Source organism: Neopelma chrysocephalum, unplaced genomic scaffold, assembly GCF_003984885.1.
Source record: "Neopelma chrysocephalum unplaced genomic scaffold, ASM398488v2 Primary Assembly neopelma1_23, whole genome shotgun sequence".
Lineage (NCBI taxonomy): Eukaryota > Metazoa > Chordata > Aves > Passeriformes > Pipridae > Neopelma > Neopelma chrysocephalum.
This window is the reverse complement of record NW_020897691.1, coordinates 9,376,791-9,397,285: the sequence shown is the minus strand read 5'-3', so window position 1 is coordinate 9,397,285 and position 20,495 is coordinate 9,376,791. Positions and strand designations below refer to the sequence as shown.

At 40.7% G+C, this 20,495-nt stretch overlaps 1 protein-coding gene across 1 annotated transcript; it reads left to right on the top strand.

Moving 5' to 3' along the window:
* Window positions 1-5,263: 5,263 nt before the first annotated feature.
* On the top strand, window positions 5,264-16,814 carry CCR6 (C-C motif chemokine receptor 6). The gene is made up of 3 exons (XM_027683437.1): window positions 5,264-5,355; window positions 15,149-15,257; window positions 15,720-16,814. Exons 1-3 carry the CDS (start codon window positions 5,264-5,266, stop codon window positions 16,812-16,814), a joined length of 1,296 nt encoding a protein of 431 aa, XP_027539238.1.
* Window positions 16,815-20,495: the final 3,681 nt, after the last annotated feature.

The window sequence follows — 20,495 nt, the reverse complement described above, 5'->3', positions numbered from 1 at the left end:
ACCAGCCACCCTGCTCACAGCACCAGGAGAAATTACTTTTGTCTGATCATGTTCCAAGAAGGGGCCATCTAGCCCTTGTGACACCAACCTGCATCTCCCAAGGTATGTTCACAGGTCTGCCACAGGCTTCACAGGTGATTCTGGCCAAGCTGCTTCGTGTTTCACTGTGTCACATCCTTAGCTGTAAAATGTGAGTGGATGGACCTGCTGCAGTGTGACAGTTTGTCAACCTACAGCTCATGAAATTCATTACATCCCCAAGCACTGTCAGTGTCTGTGTGGATTCCCTACCATGCTGGTCCAGTCACTTTCTTCCTCCCTGACCCGAGACAATGACCTGTCATTACAACTCAACAACTCTCTGCTGAAAATGAGATGGTTTGCAGGTGGCCCACTGTTTCAGTCTGGGATGGGTCTCGGGTGATGGCAGTGTCATTGCTCAGAAGGAAACAAAATCCACGCTGGTGTTGATCTGAACCTTTAGAGCAAAATCAGAGGGGAGAAAGAGACAGCAGGCCTCACTAATATATCTACTTGTCTTTACAGAGACCTGGAAGAAACCCCTTGAATTTCCTTCAAATCAAGCAGATGTGGTTTTCCCCTTACAAACACTGTAGTTCAACGATGCAGATCTGCACTCGTGGTGGTACATTAAAGCTATTCTATAGTGGGAAGAGATGCTGGAACCAGGCAGACTGAGAGGTCCCTCAGGAGGGATTGTGAGGCAGAACTGGGCACCCAGAAGCATGCTTAAATGTCCTGGTGTGGGGACGGTGCTTCAAACTCTAGTCTGAAGTTCAAACATTTGAATGGTATAGGGACAAAAGAGTTCCTTCTTGAGAGAGCAGGTTGGCGACTGTACCAGGAAGAAACTGCTGTCAAAAAGAGCTTCAAAGCCTTAATATGAGTTGGGTGCTAAGATACTCTAACACAGACTGAAAACCACCCTGGGCCTTGCAGGAGTGCAGAAAGAAAGGATGAAAGATGTTTAAAGTAGAATGTTGCCCCCTCAGATATAACAAGATAAAGTTGTAGGCAGTGAGAAATCTCTGCATTATGACTATTAAGAAAACAAGTTTGATTCTCATATTTTCCAATTATTAAAATAATAAGATTTCAACTTCATCAAAACTTATCTTAAGCCCTCTCCAAAACAAAGCACCCTTAGTACACAGTTTATAGCAAACTGAGCTCTAGCAAAGGTTCTTTCTTTTTTATTCAAACAGCAGCTTTTTAATTAACTTATAATCAGAGGAGAGATTTTAAGAACAAAACCTTATGCTGCCTTCATTGAGGGGGCATCTTCCTCAGTAGGAGCTCAAAATAACTCTTAACCACAAGTCTCCTGTTGCTTCTAAAAATCTTTCAGTCTAATGTTCTGTCTTACCTTTTACAGTCTTCGTTTTACTTAGCTGTGATGGAAAAGGAAAATTAATGTCAAGAAAAGTTACTTCAAAGTCATTAAAAGGCCTTCAGGGAGAACTGAAAAAATACTGGCTTTTTCCACACACCTTTCGTCTCAGGCTGGACCAGCCTCACATTCACCTTGCACTTTGCTTAACGAGGCAAGATCTATGTGGTGTGCTTGAGGGTTTCTCTCTGGCTGCTGGCATGGCCTCACTCTCACCCTTATAGGGTGGCACATCTGAGCACAAGGGGAGGTTTTCAAGTTCAGCCTTTCCCTTACTTACCAGCTCCTTGCACTGAGAAGTGTCTACCTGAGTACTGAGACTTCGCAGGCAGTTCAGATGATGAGAAACCTGCAAGGAAATAAATTACCATTGCAATACCATACCGTAACAAGTATTTGTTTTTTGAGTCATTAATCCTGCCATTGGTTGCACTTCTGTAGAGCCAGGGGAACTTCAGAATTCTGAGGTGTAGCTCACAGTTATCAGGCAATAGCATCTGAGCAACAGAGGACACGAATCTAGTAATTACAGTGTAGCTCTTTTCATAGTTACTCTTCAGTAATACTATTAAGTAAGGCATGACAGTGCAAGCTCTTTTGTTGTATTTTTTGGATTAAATTTTTTAAGAGACCACACATTATCACTTCAGGACGTCCAGGAACCTTCTGGCCAAGCTCAGCTGGTAGGAGTCCATCCCTTTCTCCAGCACAACTGAGGCATGGTGTTAATCACATAAAATCCCTGGAAAAGGTGCAGCAAAAATTCTGTATTAGTGGAAGCTGCTTGCCTGTTTTAGCCCCACTGAAATATTAACAGCAAGGATTCTCTGACAAGGGTACAAGCCAGCCTAAAGCCAGAGGTGGTGTGGATCAAACTGGTTGGACAGGTCTGGCAGCATCTGAAGGAGAACACCTCTGGTCCTGCTGTCTGCATTTGCTGTGTGAAGTGGCATGACATCTTTCTCTTTTGCAGCCATGAAAGCTGAAACCCTGATGACAGGGAAGCGGATTTCCCCTCCATTCTCACAAAAGACAGTAGGTAAAGTTGGCATCATGTAACACCTGTAATATCAAAATGGAAAAAGTAAAACAACTCCCTGCACACACCTGGGCTCACAGTAGGTTGCTGTGTGAGCTTGGACATGTGGAACACGTGCCATTGTAGAGCTGGGTGATGAACATGTTCTCAGAGACCTGGCTTGGCAGTGAATGCCAGTCTTGATGTCAATGTAATAGAATTTTCTTTCTGTTGGACAGGCTGAAGGGCATTCCTGAAGGACAGGTTACTCCATGTGCCAGTTACAGCAGGGTGACCCAGGCATAACTGGCACACACGACACATCATGTCCTGCCAGGAAGGCATCATCTTATCTCTAGAACCAGGTCAATATGAGGCTTAGGGGATCCTTTCCAGAGTTCACATGTCACTGTGTGTTAGTGTGGACAAACCTCAACTGTATGGGTGAGACCTTCCCTCTTGGTTGCGGATGGGAGTTACAATTCTCACCAAAAAGAACCCTTGTTCCGCAAGCAGAGGCAGGGGAGTTAAACTAGATCTAACTGTATTTAGGACCAAGGTCTGGGCTCTTCTTGCTGGCTTTTGCCTGACCCCTAAAAGAGTTGGTTCTGTGTGCTAAAAACGGGAGAAATTCCTCACTTGAAAAATACAAAACCACCCCAAATAACCAGCACAAAACAACAAAGAAAGAGAATGAACACTTTTCAGTTGTTTGCCAAGCTAAGACAGTCACCAGGAGAGAAAGGCAGGTTCCAGAGCCCAGGAGAAGGTAGGGGACAGGAGGTCAGTTGCCTATGGCAGGTGACATGTTGGCCCAGTTGTCTCTTAAAACCAGACTGAAAACCACTATGACTATCCACATACTCACTAAACTGAGGCCTTCCAGAATTCAGAAGGGGCTGAAGAGTCAGTGCTGCAATGTTAAATGAGATTCAGTGTTTAGCTGTAGGCACATTGAGCCCATGACTTCACTTTACACTGACGTTGAGAAGTCAAGAAGCAGATTACACAACCCCCATGTAATCAACGTTGCTTTGAGAAACCAGTTATCATTTTGGATTCTGGTTTTTTATACTTGATATTAAGGTAGTCTGCTCAGTGGTTCTTGTGATGTCTGAAGAGTCAGGGCACTTAGTCCTGCCACTCCGGATTGAACAGGGAACAGATGTGCTTGAGATGAATGGACAAAAGGTGCAGCATCTCTGCTGCTACAACGACAGCAGGTAAAGAGAAATTACTAGCTGGGCCAGCTCTCACCTCAGCATTTCAGGTAGCAATGGTCAGAGGTATTTTTGGAGAAACTGAGCTTGGAAACAGGAAAAGGAATATTGTGTCTGTGAAGTTATGAAAGAACAAGACTGTTGGGCGAAATATTACTATCTGAGTTCTAATCCTGTCTCCAAACACAGACTGGTGAGGTCAGTTGAATGTGAACAGAAAGAATACTTTGATGGTGAGAGAAGGAAACATATCTGTAAGATGGTCCCCTCTGAATGGAAGGACTATGCTGGGGCATGTAAAGGTCAGTTCCTCCTTGTCCGTCTTTGTAGGAGGAAGCAGACAGAGCCAAGACTGCTTTGTGTAGGGCCACGGAGAGCAGCCATGGGGGGCAGCTGCAGATCCTGATGAGAGCATCTCTGCTAGCACCTAGGTGGTGATTCCTGGAATAGGCACTAAAGCTTTAGAGTAAGAGCCCACTGGGGATGAGTGATGGCCTAGTGCAAATTTAGATGTCTGCCAAACCTGGTCAATGAAGTGGGAGGAAGATGCAGTGAAGCAGGAAGTGGTTAATACTAGCTCACTTTCCCAAATCTTGGCTGTGGAGGCAACCAAAACATTCTAGGGAGAAAGGACCATGGGTAGCTAACAGTTGCCAGCTTTATCCAGTGACTCCTCACAGACACACATGCTTTCCCCATCAGTAAAGAACATGTTTGTGCTGCACAACACAACCATATAATCATATAATCATGGAACAATTTGGGTTGAAAGGGGCCTTTAAAGGTCATCTTGGTTGTCCAAACCCCAAAAGTCCAATCCCGCTGCAATGAGCAGGGACAATACTATGAAGAGATGAGTATGGTGGTGCAGACATCAAAATAACTTACAGTAAGATAAATGGATACTTTGGGGGCTGTACTGAGTCTGCCACCTGAACTATCTGGCATAGTTTTGCAGTGGGTAAGGAAGAAACACTGAGAGACCTGTTAAAAAGTCTTGGCTTGCTGCAGATGGAGAAGTTTCCTTGACAAGGCTAAGAGCCGTAACAAAATTTCTGCTTTTCCAGGTTGTATTGGGTTTGTGTGGCAAGGTTTTGGTAGTGAGGGTGCTACAGCTTCCTCTGTATCCAATAGAACCAACGCCAGATGGCTCCAAGACAGACATGCCACTGGTCAAGGCCAAGCCTATCAGTGATCGTGGTAAAGCCTCTGGGATAACACAGCTAAGAAGCGGGGAAAAAAACCTTCACAAGAGCCACTGCAAACAAAGAAGATAGGAATAAGAACATATGAGAGAAACAGCTCTGCAGACACCCAGGTCATAGAAGAAGGAGGGGGAGAAGGTAGTCCAGGTACTGGAGCAGAGATTCCCCTGCAGCCTGTGGTGCAGACTATGGGGAGGCAGGATATGCCCCTACAGCCCTTGGAGGCCCATGGTGGAGCAGAGATCCATCTGCTACCCCTGGAGGACCCCACAACAGAGCAATTGGATACCTGAAGGAGGCTGTGATGCTGTGGGAAGCCTGCACTTGAGCACGCTCCTTGCAGGACCTGTGGCCCTGTGGAGACAGGAGCTCACTCTGTAGCACATTTGCTGGCAGGACTTGTGCCCCCATGCGGGACCCGCACAGGAGCAACCAGTTCCTGAAGGACTGCACCGCGTGGAAGGAACCCCCTTTGAAGCAGTTCATGAAGAATTGCAGCCCGTGGGAAGGATTTGTGCTGGAGAATTTCACAGATAGACCACAGGAGTCCTCTCCCTGAGAAGAAAGCAGCAGCAGAAACAACCTGTGATGAACTGACCATAATCTCTTTTCCTTGTACCACTAAGGGGGAGGAAGTAGAGAATTGGGAATAAAGTTCAGCTCTGGAAGGAGGGGGGGGGGAGGTGTTTGTAAGATATGTTTTACTTATCATTACCCTATTCTGATTTTGATTGGTAATAAATTCAGTTAATTTCTCCAAGTCAAATCTGTTTTGCCCACAATAGTAATTGGTGTATCTCCTTGTCTGTATCCCAACTCATGAGCCTTTCCTTATATTTTCTTTCCCCTGTCCAGTTGAGGAAGGGAATGATAGAGTGGCTTTGGTGGGCACTTGTTAACCAGCCAAGGTCAACCCACCACACAGCTGTAAAGTTCAAATCAATGCCAGAATTGATCTGTTGAACTGATTGAACTGATCAGTCCCTTTGTGCTATTGGTGCTGCCTGGCAGGAGATTTATACCTGCTTGGGCTAACCATCTACTGTTCTTCACTATTCAGGCTCTTGCCCTATAGTATCATTTCAGTAAATTTAGCTGTGCTGCTTGGTTCTCGGACATATCTGCCCCACAGCATTAGCAAGTTCCTCTCTTAGTGTGAGCTAGATTATATTTATGGAAACAAACCCATCATCTCTCAGAAGTGACATGTAAGGACATTCTCTGTGCAGCACAGAATTAATGAACAGCAATTGCCAACTTGCTGCTCCTGTGAGGAAATGATCAGTAATGTGCTTCCTGCTACTTTTTTTTTTTACTTTTTTTTACCACCTCTAAAATCACAGTGGAAAAATCAATTTTTTCAAAGCACAAACCACCAGTAAGTGACTGCATGCATAAAGACCTAGAGATCAAACGATAACAGCAGCTGCCCACTTTTAGAAGGGAAGTGAAAAGTTAACTATCTGCTGCACTATGAATTCAGAGAGATGTGTTAGCTGTGTACAACAAAGGAACCTGTGTCAGCAACCACTCTCCCTGTCATCTGCTTGGCACAACACCCCAGTGTGCACTTCCTTTCCCTCCTAATCCACACAGAAATGCATAGGTATTTTCAACTCTCTTAAGGAACCAAGGTACAATTCTTCTGCAGTATGAATTAAGTGCCCAAAACATTTAAAGCTTATTAAAAACAAAATGTTTTAAACATGTGCTTGATTATCTCACTAATCAACATCCGACCAAAGAGAAGGTCTGTGATTAGGACACAACTTCCTTCCTATACCAGCATGCACAAGTGGCATCTCCGTGGTGACTGTTTAGGAACAGTAATTTCTGCTGTGCAAAAGACCTGGAAGGAGATTTTCCTCCTTGCAGAACAATCTCCTGTGGCAGTTTTTCTCCAGGTAGCCTCAGGTCATTGGTGTGGTTTGCGGTTACAGCCGCTATGGTATAGAAGTAAAATGAGACAAATCATTGTCTCATTGAAGTGGCCAGACAATACCTCCAGTTCATCTTCACAATTTGTGAAATCACAGTCCATGTGCTGAAAAGCACTCGCTGGCCATCTCTGATTTGTATCCAGCCAAGGCAGCAACTGCATTCTATGCAGATAAAAGTTCAAATTTCATTCTTCCATTTCATCATTTGTGGTTTTAGGTGGAAGCCAGGATCCCAGATGCCCTAACATTTCCGTACTAAGCAACCAATTGCATCATTAGCTATGCAAGCACCTTTTAAACTGTCTTTTAACTCTTGAACCATGAAGCTTACTGCCAGAGAGATGGGACTGGGACATTCCATGGTGTGGGTCTCTTGTAAAAATAGTCATATAAAGAAAGTATGACTTTAAAAAGAAATCAGGTCAATGAATTCAACGTTCTCAGGTTAAAATTAAATGCTTGGGAGCACAGACTGATGACAGGCTTTGAGAAACTACATTGGTAGTTATTTCAATGAGATATGAAACAGAGTGAGTGACTGAGTAAGCAAGAAAAAATATTACTGCAATGGGTATGGTCTGACTACAGGATCAAAACCATAGAAATTATTTCAGAAATTGCATACTTAATTCTGCTTGTATCTTTGCCTTGTGTTTGCAGCATTTCTGAAATGGAAATTCACTTGTCCTCTCCAGCCTAATGTAAATGAGTCATACACTGGCAGACAATTCAGCAGAACTTTCTTGCAGTAGACCACTGACTTCAGAAAGCAAGAGTTATTTGGAAATATTTTGCAATATTTTGTCTTCTTTGTTCTGGTATACTTAATTTGAAAAAAAATTTAGATCCACTTTAGCAAGAGTCTGATTTTAAGCTTTTCAGTGTAGCTGCTGTGTTAAGCTTGGTCTCATTTTACCAAATTGTGTAAATATTGCAGTAACATGGACTTGGTTTCATGGATTCATTGACCTAGATGGGATCAAGGAATATTGTACTAGGTACTTCTGAAATATAGATCTTCACTGGGCTGGGAATACACAGGAATGAAACCACTTTCCCCCTCAGACAGAACATTTACAATGAGAGCAATCTTCTCGGAGAAAAGAAAATGTCTGGGTGATGCACAGTTGTATGCAAATCATTGCTCAGGTAGTGCAAAATAAGGGACTGTGGCTTGTGTTATGCATTCATTCTTGGGTTTTCAGGAACAAACATGCATTTTCTCTATAAAACAATTTCTTCTGAGCAGAGAAATTAGGTAAGTGAGATTACAGCCTGGCATATTCATTCAATTGGCCCTTGGCAATACAGGGTTTGTATCATTCTGTTAATCACTGTAGAGGTTCATTGCTTCTGGCATAACCTTGGGATATGCTTTCACTGGAAATGGTTCTTAAACCTCTTTAACATGAGCAGGCGAAGGGTTATCTGTAGGAAACAGACCAGATGCAGCATGATCAGATAAAAGTTGTTTCTTAAAGTAAAAACCCATGATTTCAATAAAACAGATTTTTCCTTCAGAATGCCTTTAGCTATCTCAGAAACATTTAAATGAAAAATTGAAATGTGTTAATTGGAAAAAGCTGGTCATGTCTCATGGGAGTTGTTGTTTCTTATGAATTCCAATCCTTTTCCTGTGTAAGCTCCTGTGAGACCTTAGACCATGGAATGACTTTACTCACTGTCTACTTTCTCTGTCCAAAGCTGGGAAACCTAGTCTGATTGATAAGCTCAGACTGCAAAAGAGAATAAAACATAAACAACCATATAATAACTCAGCTGTGCATTTTGGTGCCTTTTATAAACTGGCATTTTTGCTATAACAATTTCCATCAAAAATATGACAATTTTTTGTTTGAAACTGTGGTTTATCAACATTTTCTCCAAGAGAATAAAATATCTTTAGCCAGCCATTCTGAAGTCAGTGATTATCAATGGAAGCACTTACTGCTTTTTTTGCTTCTTTCTGGAAGTCAGGCCAGCTACAAGCTAGGCTGTTTCTAAGTGATTCTGCAGTGAAGCAGAGGAGTGCTCTGAGTGTGACTGTGCTCCTTCTTCAAAATTTCCATGTTTAGTCTGGCAAGAAATCACCTCTGAATCTTGACCATGACCAGCAAACTGTTTCCCATCAATTTTTTTTACTTTCCCTTCTTTTTCAAATAGCAAGTGCATTGGTGGAAGAAAACTGATGGATTGTGATGTCTTATGAATGCAATCATATCTTGGGCTAGAGGTGAGACCTAAACGCTGATTATGCAGGCCCTCTCCTTCCCAAGTACTCTCTTTACAACCACTACCCATTTAACCTCCTGAGCTCTACCTGCTCCTGTGGAAAAAAACCCCTATAGAAGGCCTTTAGGAGGGCTCTGTCTTCTCTAAAATGTTTGACAGAGGTGATTGAGTAATTACAACTTTGATGGATGCTAGTCAATGTGGGATGGATATCAATCACTGACACTTCATAATGTGTATTATGAGGAGGGCTACACACAAGAGGATAATGGAATCAGGTGGAAGGGAGGTTGAAAATGGGAACAAAAAAATCAAAGGGGAAGCAAGGGAGTGATGCTACAAAATGTAATGCTGGAAAAAAATTATGAGGACAACAGGAGATGGTAATAAGACAAATCTAGAGAAGCTGAACAAAGAAAGGGGAAGAAATAGGGAGAACAAAAAACTAAATACAGAACTACCAAAACCAGACAGGGTTTTGACATGTTTGACAGGGAGTGAAAAGCCAGATGCAAACAAAAAGAAGGGAAGTTTCATAGAATTAATGAAAAAAAGTATATATTGACAATGTAGGATGGTCATGTTAAAAAAATTAAGTAGGTAACATAAACAACTTGAATGTAAATACATAGTTTACATTGTATAGTCCAAAGTAATGATGAAGAGATCAGAACCTCAGCTGAGGCCAGATTTTTGAGTCAGATTAGACTGATCTAAATTTAACTGAAGGAACATGAAAGCAGGATGGAACAGCATGGGGCTGTTTTAGACTTATAAAAGGCAACCTACTGAGTCATTCCAGAAGAAATATGTGGATTCTGGAACAACTCAGACAATGGTTTTGTTTTCCTTATCTTGAAATATTTTCTTTCCTTAATTAGTGGTGGCAGAAAACTAACATGTGGTGAGATTTGAGAAACCACAATAACCATATTAGCTAAATGAGAGTAGGTTTCCTTTCTGAGCTCTAACATATGAACAAAACCTAGCTACATGTGAGGGCTTCATTTGCATAACATGCCGATTATCAAATAGTTGTGTTAAAGAGAAAAAACTCTTTCCACTTGCCACAGTGTGAAGGTGAAGCACAAAGCATCTGTAAAGAAGGCTGGTTGGACTTTGTAACTGGATTAAAAGAAAATGTGTTGAGAAGGTAAGTTTGACTAGTTACCTTGTATTAATTTTGGCATTCACCAAATGGTGAATTCTTCGTCTTCTGAAAGACTGTTATTCATGATGGATATTGAATATATTGCGGAGTAAAAGCACAAGATACATTTAAATTAGAAAACATCTGAATTTGGAACAAGATGAGCAATAGTTTTTGTAATGGATAAGCTAAAATTCTGATTTATCTTTTAATTAGCTATTAAAGTTCTGATTTATATTTTGATGACTCCCATTCCATGAAATATTGTTGATAATATTCTGCTGCTTTGCAGACTAATCTGTTGGTATTCCAAAAGTAGGTTGTTGTCTGAGAGAGATGTTGCAAGCTGTTACTAGCAGTAGAAGTGCTTGTTTGAATATGGATTAAAGTCATTATGGACTTGATGATTTGAAGTGACATATGTTTTTGAAATAGAAAGAGATTTTTCTACTTCTATTACTCATTTGCTGGTTACATGACTGCCATGGATTAGGTTTGTCTTTGTGTAATGAAGTTTGCTTTGCAAGACATAGATCCATCTCTTCACTTCCAAAGTTATGAGAAAGAAGCACTTAAAGGGTCCTTAAGGTTCATTCACTGGGTACGGTCAGTGGAAAGCAGCACCATACTTAAGCTTCTAGGGAGCCACTGCTATTGTGATATGCTCAGTTTTGAAAAGAAGATGAGTGAGCAGAACATCTATCAACCTGCATTTCTTTAGGTCCAGTATTCTATTAATTTAATCATATCTTACAATCTTACAAGGTTGTCTGTATTTATGCCATCTGGTGTCTCTAATGGATCACAAATACAATTTCTAAAATAAATAAGGAGTTTGAAGGAGGTTTTTTGTTGGTTTTTTTTTTCTTTTCTTCCCCTCCCTCCCCCCCCCAAATGCAAAGATCTAAGTTGCCATCAGAAACCAAGGTCTGGAAAAGAACTATTTATAGGTTTTAAAATTCAGGAATCATAAAATGAAATATTTTCATGTCCAGTTACAATTAACTTTGACAGCAGACCTGAGCAACATGCACACGAACAGCAAATGTTTGTGCCAAACAGGCAAATACGATTGCATTTTACTTTACCTGGGCATTTACATTTTGTGTTAGCAGTTCAGGCCAAAAATTCGGATTATGTGCACCTTGATATATAACAGATTATTATTTTTTCTTCTAAAACAGCTATGAATCAATTTGGTAATTATTACTTTTCTCAGTTTCACAGTTTTACTCTACGCGATCTTGTTGATTTAAATGATTAATGTTGAAACTACTCATCCGCATAACATTAAGTCCACCCTTTGCAAAACCAGGTCATCATTCAGGATGTGCTCTGAGCACAGTGGCAATTAACACCCTACTTTTTATGATTCTAATTCTAGCTTGATTATTTTAAAAATAATATCATTACATAGGTAGCCTAATAAAACAATTAATAAAATATTTGCCTCCAGCTTGCACATTTTCAGCATGGAAACATTTTCTTTTACATAAAAAAGCAGGTTATTCTTATTGCTTGTCAGAAGGGAGTGGTGATTATTTCAGTTAAACTCTGTACCTTTATCTAATGCTGTTATTTCTTGTTTTTCAAATTAAAGTGTTGAGGCTGATGGTAAATGTGCCTGAGGCAGCCACAATAGAATGTAACAGCATCATACATCCTCTTTCACCTGACCTACAGACAATTTTTTTTCTGGTAAGTACTAAAATAAAATAGGTAATATATAATATACGTATTTGTGATGAATGTAGTAAAGAGAACATGTAAGTAGGATTGTACTTACAAAGGTGGACTATTCTTAAAAGTACTTGTTGACTGAATTTTTTTCCTCATAGAAATTTTTTTTTGTTGTGTCTGTCTTTAGTCATTTCATTTTGCTTGTATAATTCAAATAATATTTTAAATAATTCTTAAGACTGTGGTTTAGTCTTACCTTTGAGTACTTGCATACTGCTTTCATAATAAAAAGAAATGTGATAATGTGGATAAAGTGGAAAAAAAGTAAGCTAAAAAATGCAAGGCTTATAAATTTAATATTAAGAACATAAGTGTTTTTGAGGGCACATGCATAGACATTTGCCCATATGTAGTACATAAGTGATGTTAGAACACATACAACACCTTACATACATGGAAATCTATTTTTTATATTTACCTAATACATTAAGGCTAAATAAAGACATAAATGTGCAGATTATAAATTTTAAAGGTGCCTACTGAGTGTTAGAAAGATTTAAGTCGAAAAGAAAATTGTGTTTATAAGAATTCTGATTCAACTTTCTCAGTAGCCAGTGCATCTTCTTAATAACTTCAGTGAATGCCATTTCAAATTCAAAAAAGGAAGTCAGCTCAATAGATTTAAATCAAGTCTGAATCTGACCTCTGCAATTCTGATTTCAGTTTGAGTCCTTTGCTACTACTCTCATACCAACCATCCTCAGGAATCTTTTGCTGGACATTGAAAGTAATTTTCTGAATAAATGTGTGGCTGGTGGTGCCTTTGTGAATTCCTGTAGAGTCAGGGAGACTATGCAGCTCTCCTGTAATGAATAGTTGCTGTTCCCTATAGACTCTCTGCTGAGCTCTTCTGAGAACTAAACAGCCTTTTCTTGATTCTAATCTGAAGAGATCTCCCTTCTTAGCCCTCCTTGTAGGCTGCAGAAAACACCTGTGCTCACTTTCTTCTAAATGCCTTCAACCACTAATCTTCCTTCTATACATTATCCTAATGTTTGGGAGTGACTTTGTCTAAGTGGAATGAAAAGTGACTTTTACAGAGAAGATATGCTTTCAGGCTCTTTTTGTATATTTTAACCATGTAGGTCTCAAAAAGATATGAATGGTAGATACCTAGAATGGTGTTTTTCTTGCAACAATAAAATAACAATTTCTAAAATAATAACCTAGACAGGTACCCCTTCAGTGCTGTCTAACAGAAGAGTTACTGCAGTTGCAGCTAAGTGCAAGGTCAGTGTCTAGCTGGATGAGATCAGAGAGTGTAAAGCAGCAGATGGTGACTAGAGTCGTGCAGAGATGGGCTAGAGGACCACAGCCCCAGGTGAACTGCACAACTTAACCTGCTTGCCTTTTACATCTCTGTAAGTCTGAGAGACACCTTAAGTTGTTTAAAATTTGTTTCAGAAGGTGTTCAAGTACTTTCAGGCTGTCATATTCCTGCAACTTCTAAAAATCAGTTTCCAAAAGCCAGCAGAGGAAGCTGGAGAGGTGGTTAAAGATTTGTCTAAAGGGCAGGAAATTCAGAGAAGTTGTGATGTCTTAGCAACATTGTGTAGTATATATAGTATATCTGCAGCCCTGTGTTGTAAGCCAGCATCCCCACATGAGTCATTCTCATTATGTTTTTGGGGAGTGTTCTGTCCTTTCCCTCCTGCAACTTCCCAGTTATATCTGGACTTCATCTGTCCCATTTTTACAGATTATGTCTCTCTCTCTCTTTCAAAATTAGGTAATTCCCAAGCAGGAAAGTTTTGCTTGTCTAGACTTAAAGTTGACCCATGTGCTCTTACTAATTAGTAGCACAACTTAGCAAAAAGCTGACAAACTCTAGACAAAACTGCCATTTACAGCCTTAGCATGGGACCTCATGTCATCCAGTCCTTGAAATTACTTCATTGTTGATAGGTGCAGTTCTCACAAAGAAGATGATGGAAAAAACAGAATGACTGAACTCATGCAGGGGAATGCTGAGGAATTAAATCTCCTGCCCATGGATTCCTGCATGAGGTCGAACAAGTTGTTTAAGCCCACCTTTGTACATGTGGCCACCAATGGCATGTTCCCCGTTTTATTTTTCTGTGACTTTAGAGTCTGATCTGATTTGCAGAAGTTTGAGCTTGCATGCAACTAGTCAATGAATTTAATTTTTAACATAACTGAAGGCCTTCGTCATTTGAAGCACTCTTAAAAGTGATGTTGAGAGGGATAGATGTCTCAAACTGAACATCTCAAGTAGATACTTATATTCTAATGACTCAGTGCTCAGGTTCTTTCCTTGTAAATAAATGTAGTAATACCTCCTCACCACAAGGTGTTGTGTAAATTAATTAACATTTGTAAAATAGTTAGGCATCACAGTGATAACAGAGAAAACAAATTATTTTCACAGAGTGCAGTCTACAACACTGCACACTGAACACTGCACTCTAAATCTGTGCACCAAACAAAGACAAAACACTAGTGTTCAGTCTGTTCATCCATTGTGTACTATCTTCTACACTATAGGAAGATATCATTCTGGCACTCTTCATTTACCTCACTAGTGTAATAAAAAAGAGCAAGTAATGTGATATTAAAAGTGCTGAGGTGCACTGATAAAATGCCAGAGTGGAAAAAAAAGAGTCAAAGTCTCATATTACTGTTATGCAGTATACTAAGGTAGTGCTGTTTATTTGTTCCATATTTCCCTCAATACATTGATTGCCATTGTCACACAGAATTTCTGAAAGTAAAATTTAATTTACTCTAATTTGTTGTGGTGCAAAATCAGTGTGAATTAAGAGTCACATATTCTCATATATCATTTATTAGGCTATGAATAAACATTCAGTGTATAAGATTGTGCTCTTAATGGTACTGATACAAACAATCCATTTTCTGAAACTGTACATTCTGCTGCAGAGATGTGTTATTTGCTGAGATACTCTTGTGAATTGTTGATATAGCTGAAGTGATGAGGTTCTGTTTAGAGCAAATGTTTTATTTTCAATTGTGTTTTTCTACTTGTTCACATTTCTTGTGCTGGTTTACCAATCCAGTCTATTTCATTTTGTTTTCAGAAATCCTTGGGAAAGTATTTTGAAGTTCTTCTCAACATATTTTTCTGTGACGTGTACTGCCAAAATGAATTTTGTAAGCACTTAATTGATAAACTGTATTAGTACATCAATAAAGCAATGAATCTGGAAGTCCCAGTTCTTTGAGAGTGCAGATCCAAACACCCTAATTTCAGGAGTGATAAGCTGAAGAGGTTTCTGGTAGCAGAGTTCACTGTCAAAGACCACTGTTTATTGAGTTTGCACACTTTTAACGTAACTACAGTTTTGGTGTTTGTGGTGCAGGTAACTCTGTCTCAGGCTAGTTGTCCTGGATTGCCTTTCTACCTGAGTAGAGAGAAGTACTCATTTTTGGGCTTGATTTAGTCAAGCTACACTAGCACGATATGAATAACATGCTAGAAAGGTCTGTTCCCCCTCCTTGATGGTAAAGGAAGACTAGACCCCTGCTTCAACTTAAGACTTTTACACTCTATAGTCTTCTGTGACTTTTGTGACAGTAGACTAGTCCTTTCTGCATTATATATTTAAATATGGAGACCTTTGGGACATCCAAAAAGATTACTTCCACATTCATATTTTAAGTACGAGTTTATGAAATGTCCTGGACAGTTCTTACAGGTCTCCTCTGCAGCATTAAATGCATTTGTAATTGTGGTGTGTGGTTGGTCATCTATTGTGTTTCTACTATATAGGAATTAAAGATTAATATCTGCATCTAATAACTGTTGATCTCCTTTTTTACAGACAGGCCTTGGTACTACAGATTATCCCGATTATCCAGACTATTCAGACTATGTTTCTCTAATCATGCAACCTTGCTCTAAGCTGGGAGTCAGGAACTTCACAAAAGCATTTCTGCCAATTGCATATTCATTGATTTGTATCATTGGCCTTGTTGGTAACATCTTCGTAGTGATGACCTTTGCTTTATATGAAAGAACCAAGTCCATGACGGATGTGTACCTCTTCAACATGGCCATAGCAGACATACTGTTTGTTCTCACTCTTCCACTGTGGGCAGTGAATTATGCTGCTAATGAATGGATTTTCGGTGATTTCATTTGCAAAATTGCTCGAGGTATCTATGCAATCAACTTCAGCTGTGGCATGCTGCTTTTGGCCTTTATCAGCGTGGACCGGTACATTGCTATTGTACAGGCTACAAAGTCATTTAAACTCAGGGCAAGAACACTCGCACACAGTAAACTCATTTGTTTGGCTGTGTGGGTATCGTCAATTTTAGTCTCTAGTTCCTCTTTTATTTACAGTGAAAGTTACACCTTCTCCATCAATGAAACCAAAGAGATTTGTGATCACAGATTTGACAAAAAGTCTGAAAGCAAAATGCTGAAATCACTGCTGTTGTGGTTACAAGTTGGATTTGGATTTTTTATACCTTTCATTTTCATGTTTTTTTGCTATACTTTCATTGTCAAATCCTTGCAACAAGCTCAGAATTCCAAAAGAAACAAAGCAATTCGTGTGATCATATTAATTGTAGCTGTTTTTCTAGTTTGCCAGGTACCTTATAACATTATTCTTCTTGTGACAGCTGTAAACATGGGGAAGATAGACAAATCTTGTGAAAATGACAACATATTGGCTTATGCAAAATACACCACTGAAGCCATAGCATTTTTACACTGTTGTGTGAACCCTGTGCTCTATGCATTTATTGGAGTGAAGTTCAGAAGTTATTTTGTGAAGCTAATGAAGGACCTATGGTGCAAGAGGTACAAGAAATACAATAAACGGAGTTCAAAGACAAGCTCTGATACTTATCATTCAAGACAGACTAGTGAAATTCTGACTGACACTGGATCTTCTTTTACTATATAATAGACTTTGAACAACATTATTACTGAAGGACTCTTCTCACTGAGCAAGCCAAACCACTGTCACTGTGCACAGGACAGCAAGTCATTTGAGCTTCTCTGTGCTTATAAGGGACCTTCCATGACCTACAACTCCTTTCAGGAAACCAATTAAGATAAAAGAATAACACTGTCCTGTGTAAAACTGAGATCTTATTCACTTCTCTTAATGCTCTTCTGAAGTACATTCTCTTAGAATTTTAGGGTAAGTGAAGTTTACAGAGGAAGCCTCCTCATTTTGTAAGGGAAAATTGCATCTCATCTGTCCTGCAACACTGAAATGTCCCCAAAGTAATAAGTAAAGCAATAAGGTTATGTCCAGACTCATTCTTACATTTATATCTGTTAACTACTTCTACCTGTAAATCCTATTTAAGTGTAAGTCTCCACTGTGCTTATATTGCAGACAAGTCATTTGTGACAATAGTAACCCATTTTGAGCAAAGCAGGGCAAGGAAAACAAACAGAGAAATTAAGAAAGAGGCTCAAGGCTGCTGACAGAGCTGGGCTTAAGTGTTTGTTCTTGTAAATCTTTGGCCAGTTCTATACTCCACCTGCTCATCAGGACTTGCCTATATTAAGGCTGAGGCTGTTCAAAGCCAACAGTGACACATCTTCTAATGAGAATATTAGAAAAAAAAGAAAATTATTATTTAAAGAGAATACTGAAATACCATCAGAAAGGTTTTCTGACATCTCCTGATATATCTTCTGAACAGACAACGGAGTTTTGCTCAAGAGTTTCTTCTCTTTGTTTGGCACAGGATTCAGGTGCTACAATCCAACAAAGCTGATAATTTGGTGAATGCCTCTTCGTGAAAAGTTGTCTCTTTCTAATGTGGCAAACTGTCTGGAACTGCAATTATTCCAACACTTTTTGTTGGAACAAAATATGATTAATTTCTTTGTATTTAGCTACTGTTAGCAAAGTTTCCTTGGGAATAGATTTACTAGCTCAAATATGCATATATATGCATATGACTCACTATGAATCTAGGACTATTTATGAGTATAATGAATGCAATTAGTTTTATCCAGACATGACTTTTCAGCAAATCCTTAGTGGATCTTAGTCGATCTTCTGCTCATTGAGTGAGATTCACCACACTGTAGCAGTCATGGTGGGGCAGTGAGGTAGATAAGGAGCAGGAGCTGAACGACCCAGGGGCAGGATTAGAGGACAGAAGAGGATCAAGATCTGTTGAGGAAACACATTGATGTGGCACACAAAGCTAGTACTGCTTTGGCTGCTGCAAGCCATCCTTTTTTTCCACTGCAGTGCGAGGTTTTTAAATATCAGTGCCAGATATGATAAAGATTGCATAAATTTATCATTACCAAATAGCAATGTAGGCAAAAATATAATAGAAAATTATGTAATTACATATGCATGTATTTTCTGTACATAGAAATTATGATTTTCTGGAAGAGAATTCAGCAAATAAAATATGCAACTGAAAAGGGAAAAATTGCCTCAGATTTAAGAGTTTCTTTCTACGTGTATTGCCATGAAACATTCTCTTATTTAGTGCAAAATCTCTCATATCTGAATGGTGCAGCGTCTGTCCATCTGAGGCTGCTTGAAGGATTGTGCCTTAGAGCAGGAAGTCCAGGGCTGAAGCAGATATGGCAGCTCTTGAGCAAAACCTTGCAAGGCTCAAAAGCATGTTCCCCACCTCCTGCAGTCCTACTTCCATGCCTGTGTTGGCCTTTATCCACTGACCAACCCAAACACTGCTCCAATGAGGTTAGAGGGCAAGGCAGCAGCCAAGAGGCAGTCGCTGACCTGTCATTGTCCCTGTCCCACCAGAGGAGGCTTGCTGACAGAACATGGGAGAGGGCAGGGCAAGCTTGCCATAGCCTTTGTGAAGTGTTTCCTGGCTGAAAGATCATCCTCTTTCGGGGCTGAGGGAGGCAGGGGAAGAGAGGAAAGCTGAGTCCCACAGACCAGGGCCTTCCCCAGAGAAAGAGGTCTCTGACCTGGCTGCCTCACAGGTCACCAGCCCCTGGTAACTGTGAGGGACCCAGGTGAATTGAAAGCGGTGATAGAACATCTGCCTCAGGCGGGAGCAGGTACAACCTCCCAGATGCTGGATTGTGTGTGGGGGAAATGCTCACTGGAAATGACGCTGAAAAGCAGAAAATGTACCTAGCCTCTCTCCGATATCTGGGGGAGAAAAGTGCTGCTGAGGGAAGAGGAATGTGGTACACATGTGCGACTAAAACAGCTTTTGGGATACTAATTGTGTTGGTGTCAAGGCCTTGACAAAAGTCCTGTTTGAGGTGCAGCTGACATCTTGATTGCCATGACTGACCACTCTGTCTCTGGGAAAGATGGGGATAAAGGACAGTGTGGACTCCTGTGGTGGTTTGACATGGATAACTGCCAAGTACCCACCACTTTATCATTCCCCTCCTCAACTGGACAGGGGAGAGAAAATATAATGAAAGGCTCATGAGTTCAGATAACACAGGGAGAGATCACTCACAGATTACTATCATGGAACTTTGGCAAATTAGTTGAATTTATTACCAGTCAATTTCAGAGCAGGATAATGAAAAGTAGAACAAATCTTAAAAACACCTTACTCCCAACCCTTCTTCCTTCCCAGGTTTAACTCTGTTCCCAGTTCTTTACCTCCTTCCCTGCGGCAGTGCAGGGAGACAGGGAATGGGGGTTACAGTCAGTTCATCGCATGTTCTTTCTGCCACTGCTTTCTCCTCAGGGAGAGGAATTACTACCCTGCTCCAGCGTGGAATCCCTCCCACAGGGGACAGTCCTCCATGAACTTCTTCAACACGAGTTCTTCCCACAGGCTGCAGTTCTTCATGACCTGCTCCAGCGTGGCTCCCTTTCTATGGGTTGCAGTCCTTCAAGAAAAGGCTGCTCTAGTGTGGGTCTCCCACAGGGTCAAAAGTCCAACCAGGAAACCTTCTCTAGCATGGGTTCTGCTCTCCCTGGGTCCTGCCAGGAGCCTGTTCCATCGCTGGCTTCCCATGTGGTCACAATGTCTTTCGGACATCCACCTGCTCTGGTATGGGACTCGTCCAGGGACTGCAGAGCAGAGTGGGTCTCTGCTCCACTGTGGACCTCCGTGGGGTGCAAGGGGAAAGCCTGCCTCACCATGGTCTTCATGATGAGCTGCAAGGAAATCTTGGCTCCACTGCCTCGGACAGCTCCTCCCCTTCCTACTTTGCTGACCTTGATGTCTGCAGAGTTGATTCTCTCACATATTCTCACTCCTGTTTTCTCTGTCTGCAATTACTTCTGCACAATAACTTTTTTCCTACTTAACTTTGTTATCCTTCTTAACTATATTATCACAGAGCCTTTGCTACCATCACTGATTGGCTCGGCCCTGGCCAACAGTGGATCCAATCTTGGAGGAGCCATTTGGCTTTGGCTGTGTCAAGACATGGGGGAAGCTCCTAGCAGTTTCTCAGAGCAGCCACCCTTATAGCCCCCTTGGCTGCCAGAACCTTTCTCTGCAATGGAGGAGAAAAGTCTTACTGCTCGATGTTCAGCAGCAGGTGGCCGTAGTGGCAGACTGGCCAGCAGATGTGGCTGATGGACCCTCAGATATTGTCATTCCTTTGGTGACCAGGTCAGCAGAACCAACATGCTGATGTTGGTAGTTCAGGGCAT

Coding starts and splice junctions, on each gene's coding strand:
- CCR6 (XM_027683437.1), top strand. CDS start 5,264: ATGCGGGACCCGCACAGGAGCAACCAGTTCCTGAAGGACTGCACCGCG. Junction 5,356..15,148: donor TTCATGAAGAATTGCAGCCC/GTGGGAAGGATT, acceptor CCCTAATTTCAG/GAGTGATAAGCTGAAGAGGT. Junction 15,258..15,719: donor TTTTGGTGTTTGTGGTGCAG/GTAACTCTGTCT, acceptor CCTTTTTTACAG/ACAGGCCTTGGTACTACAGA.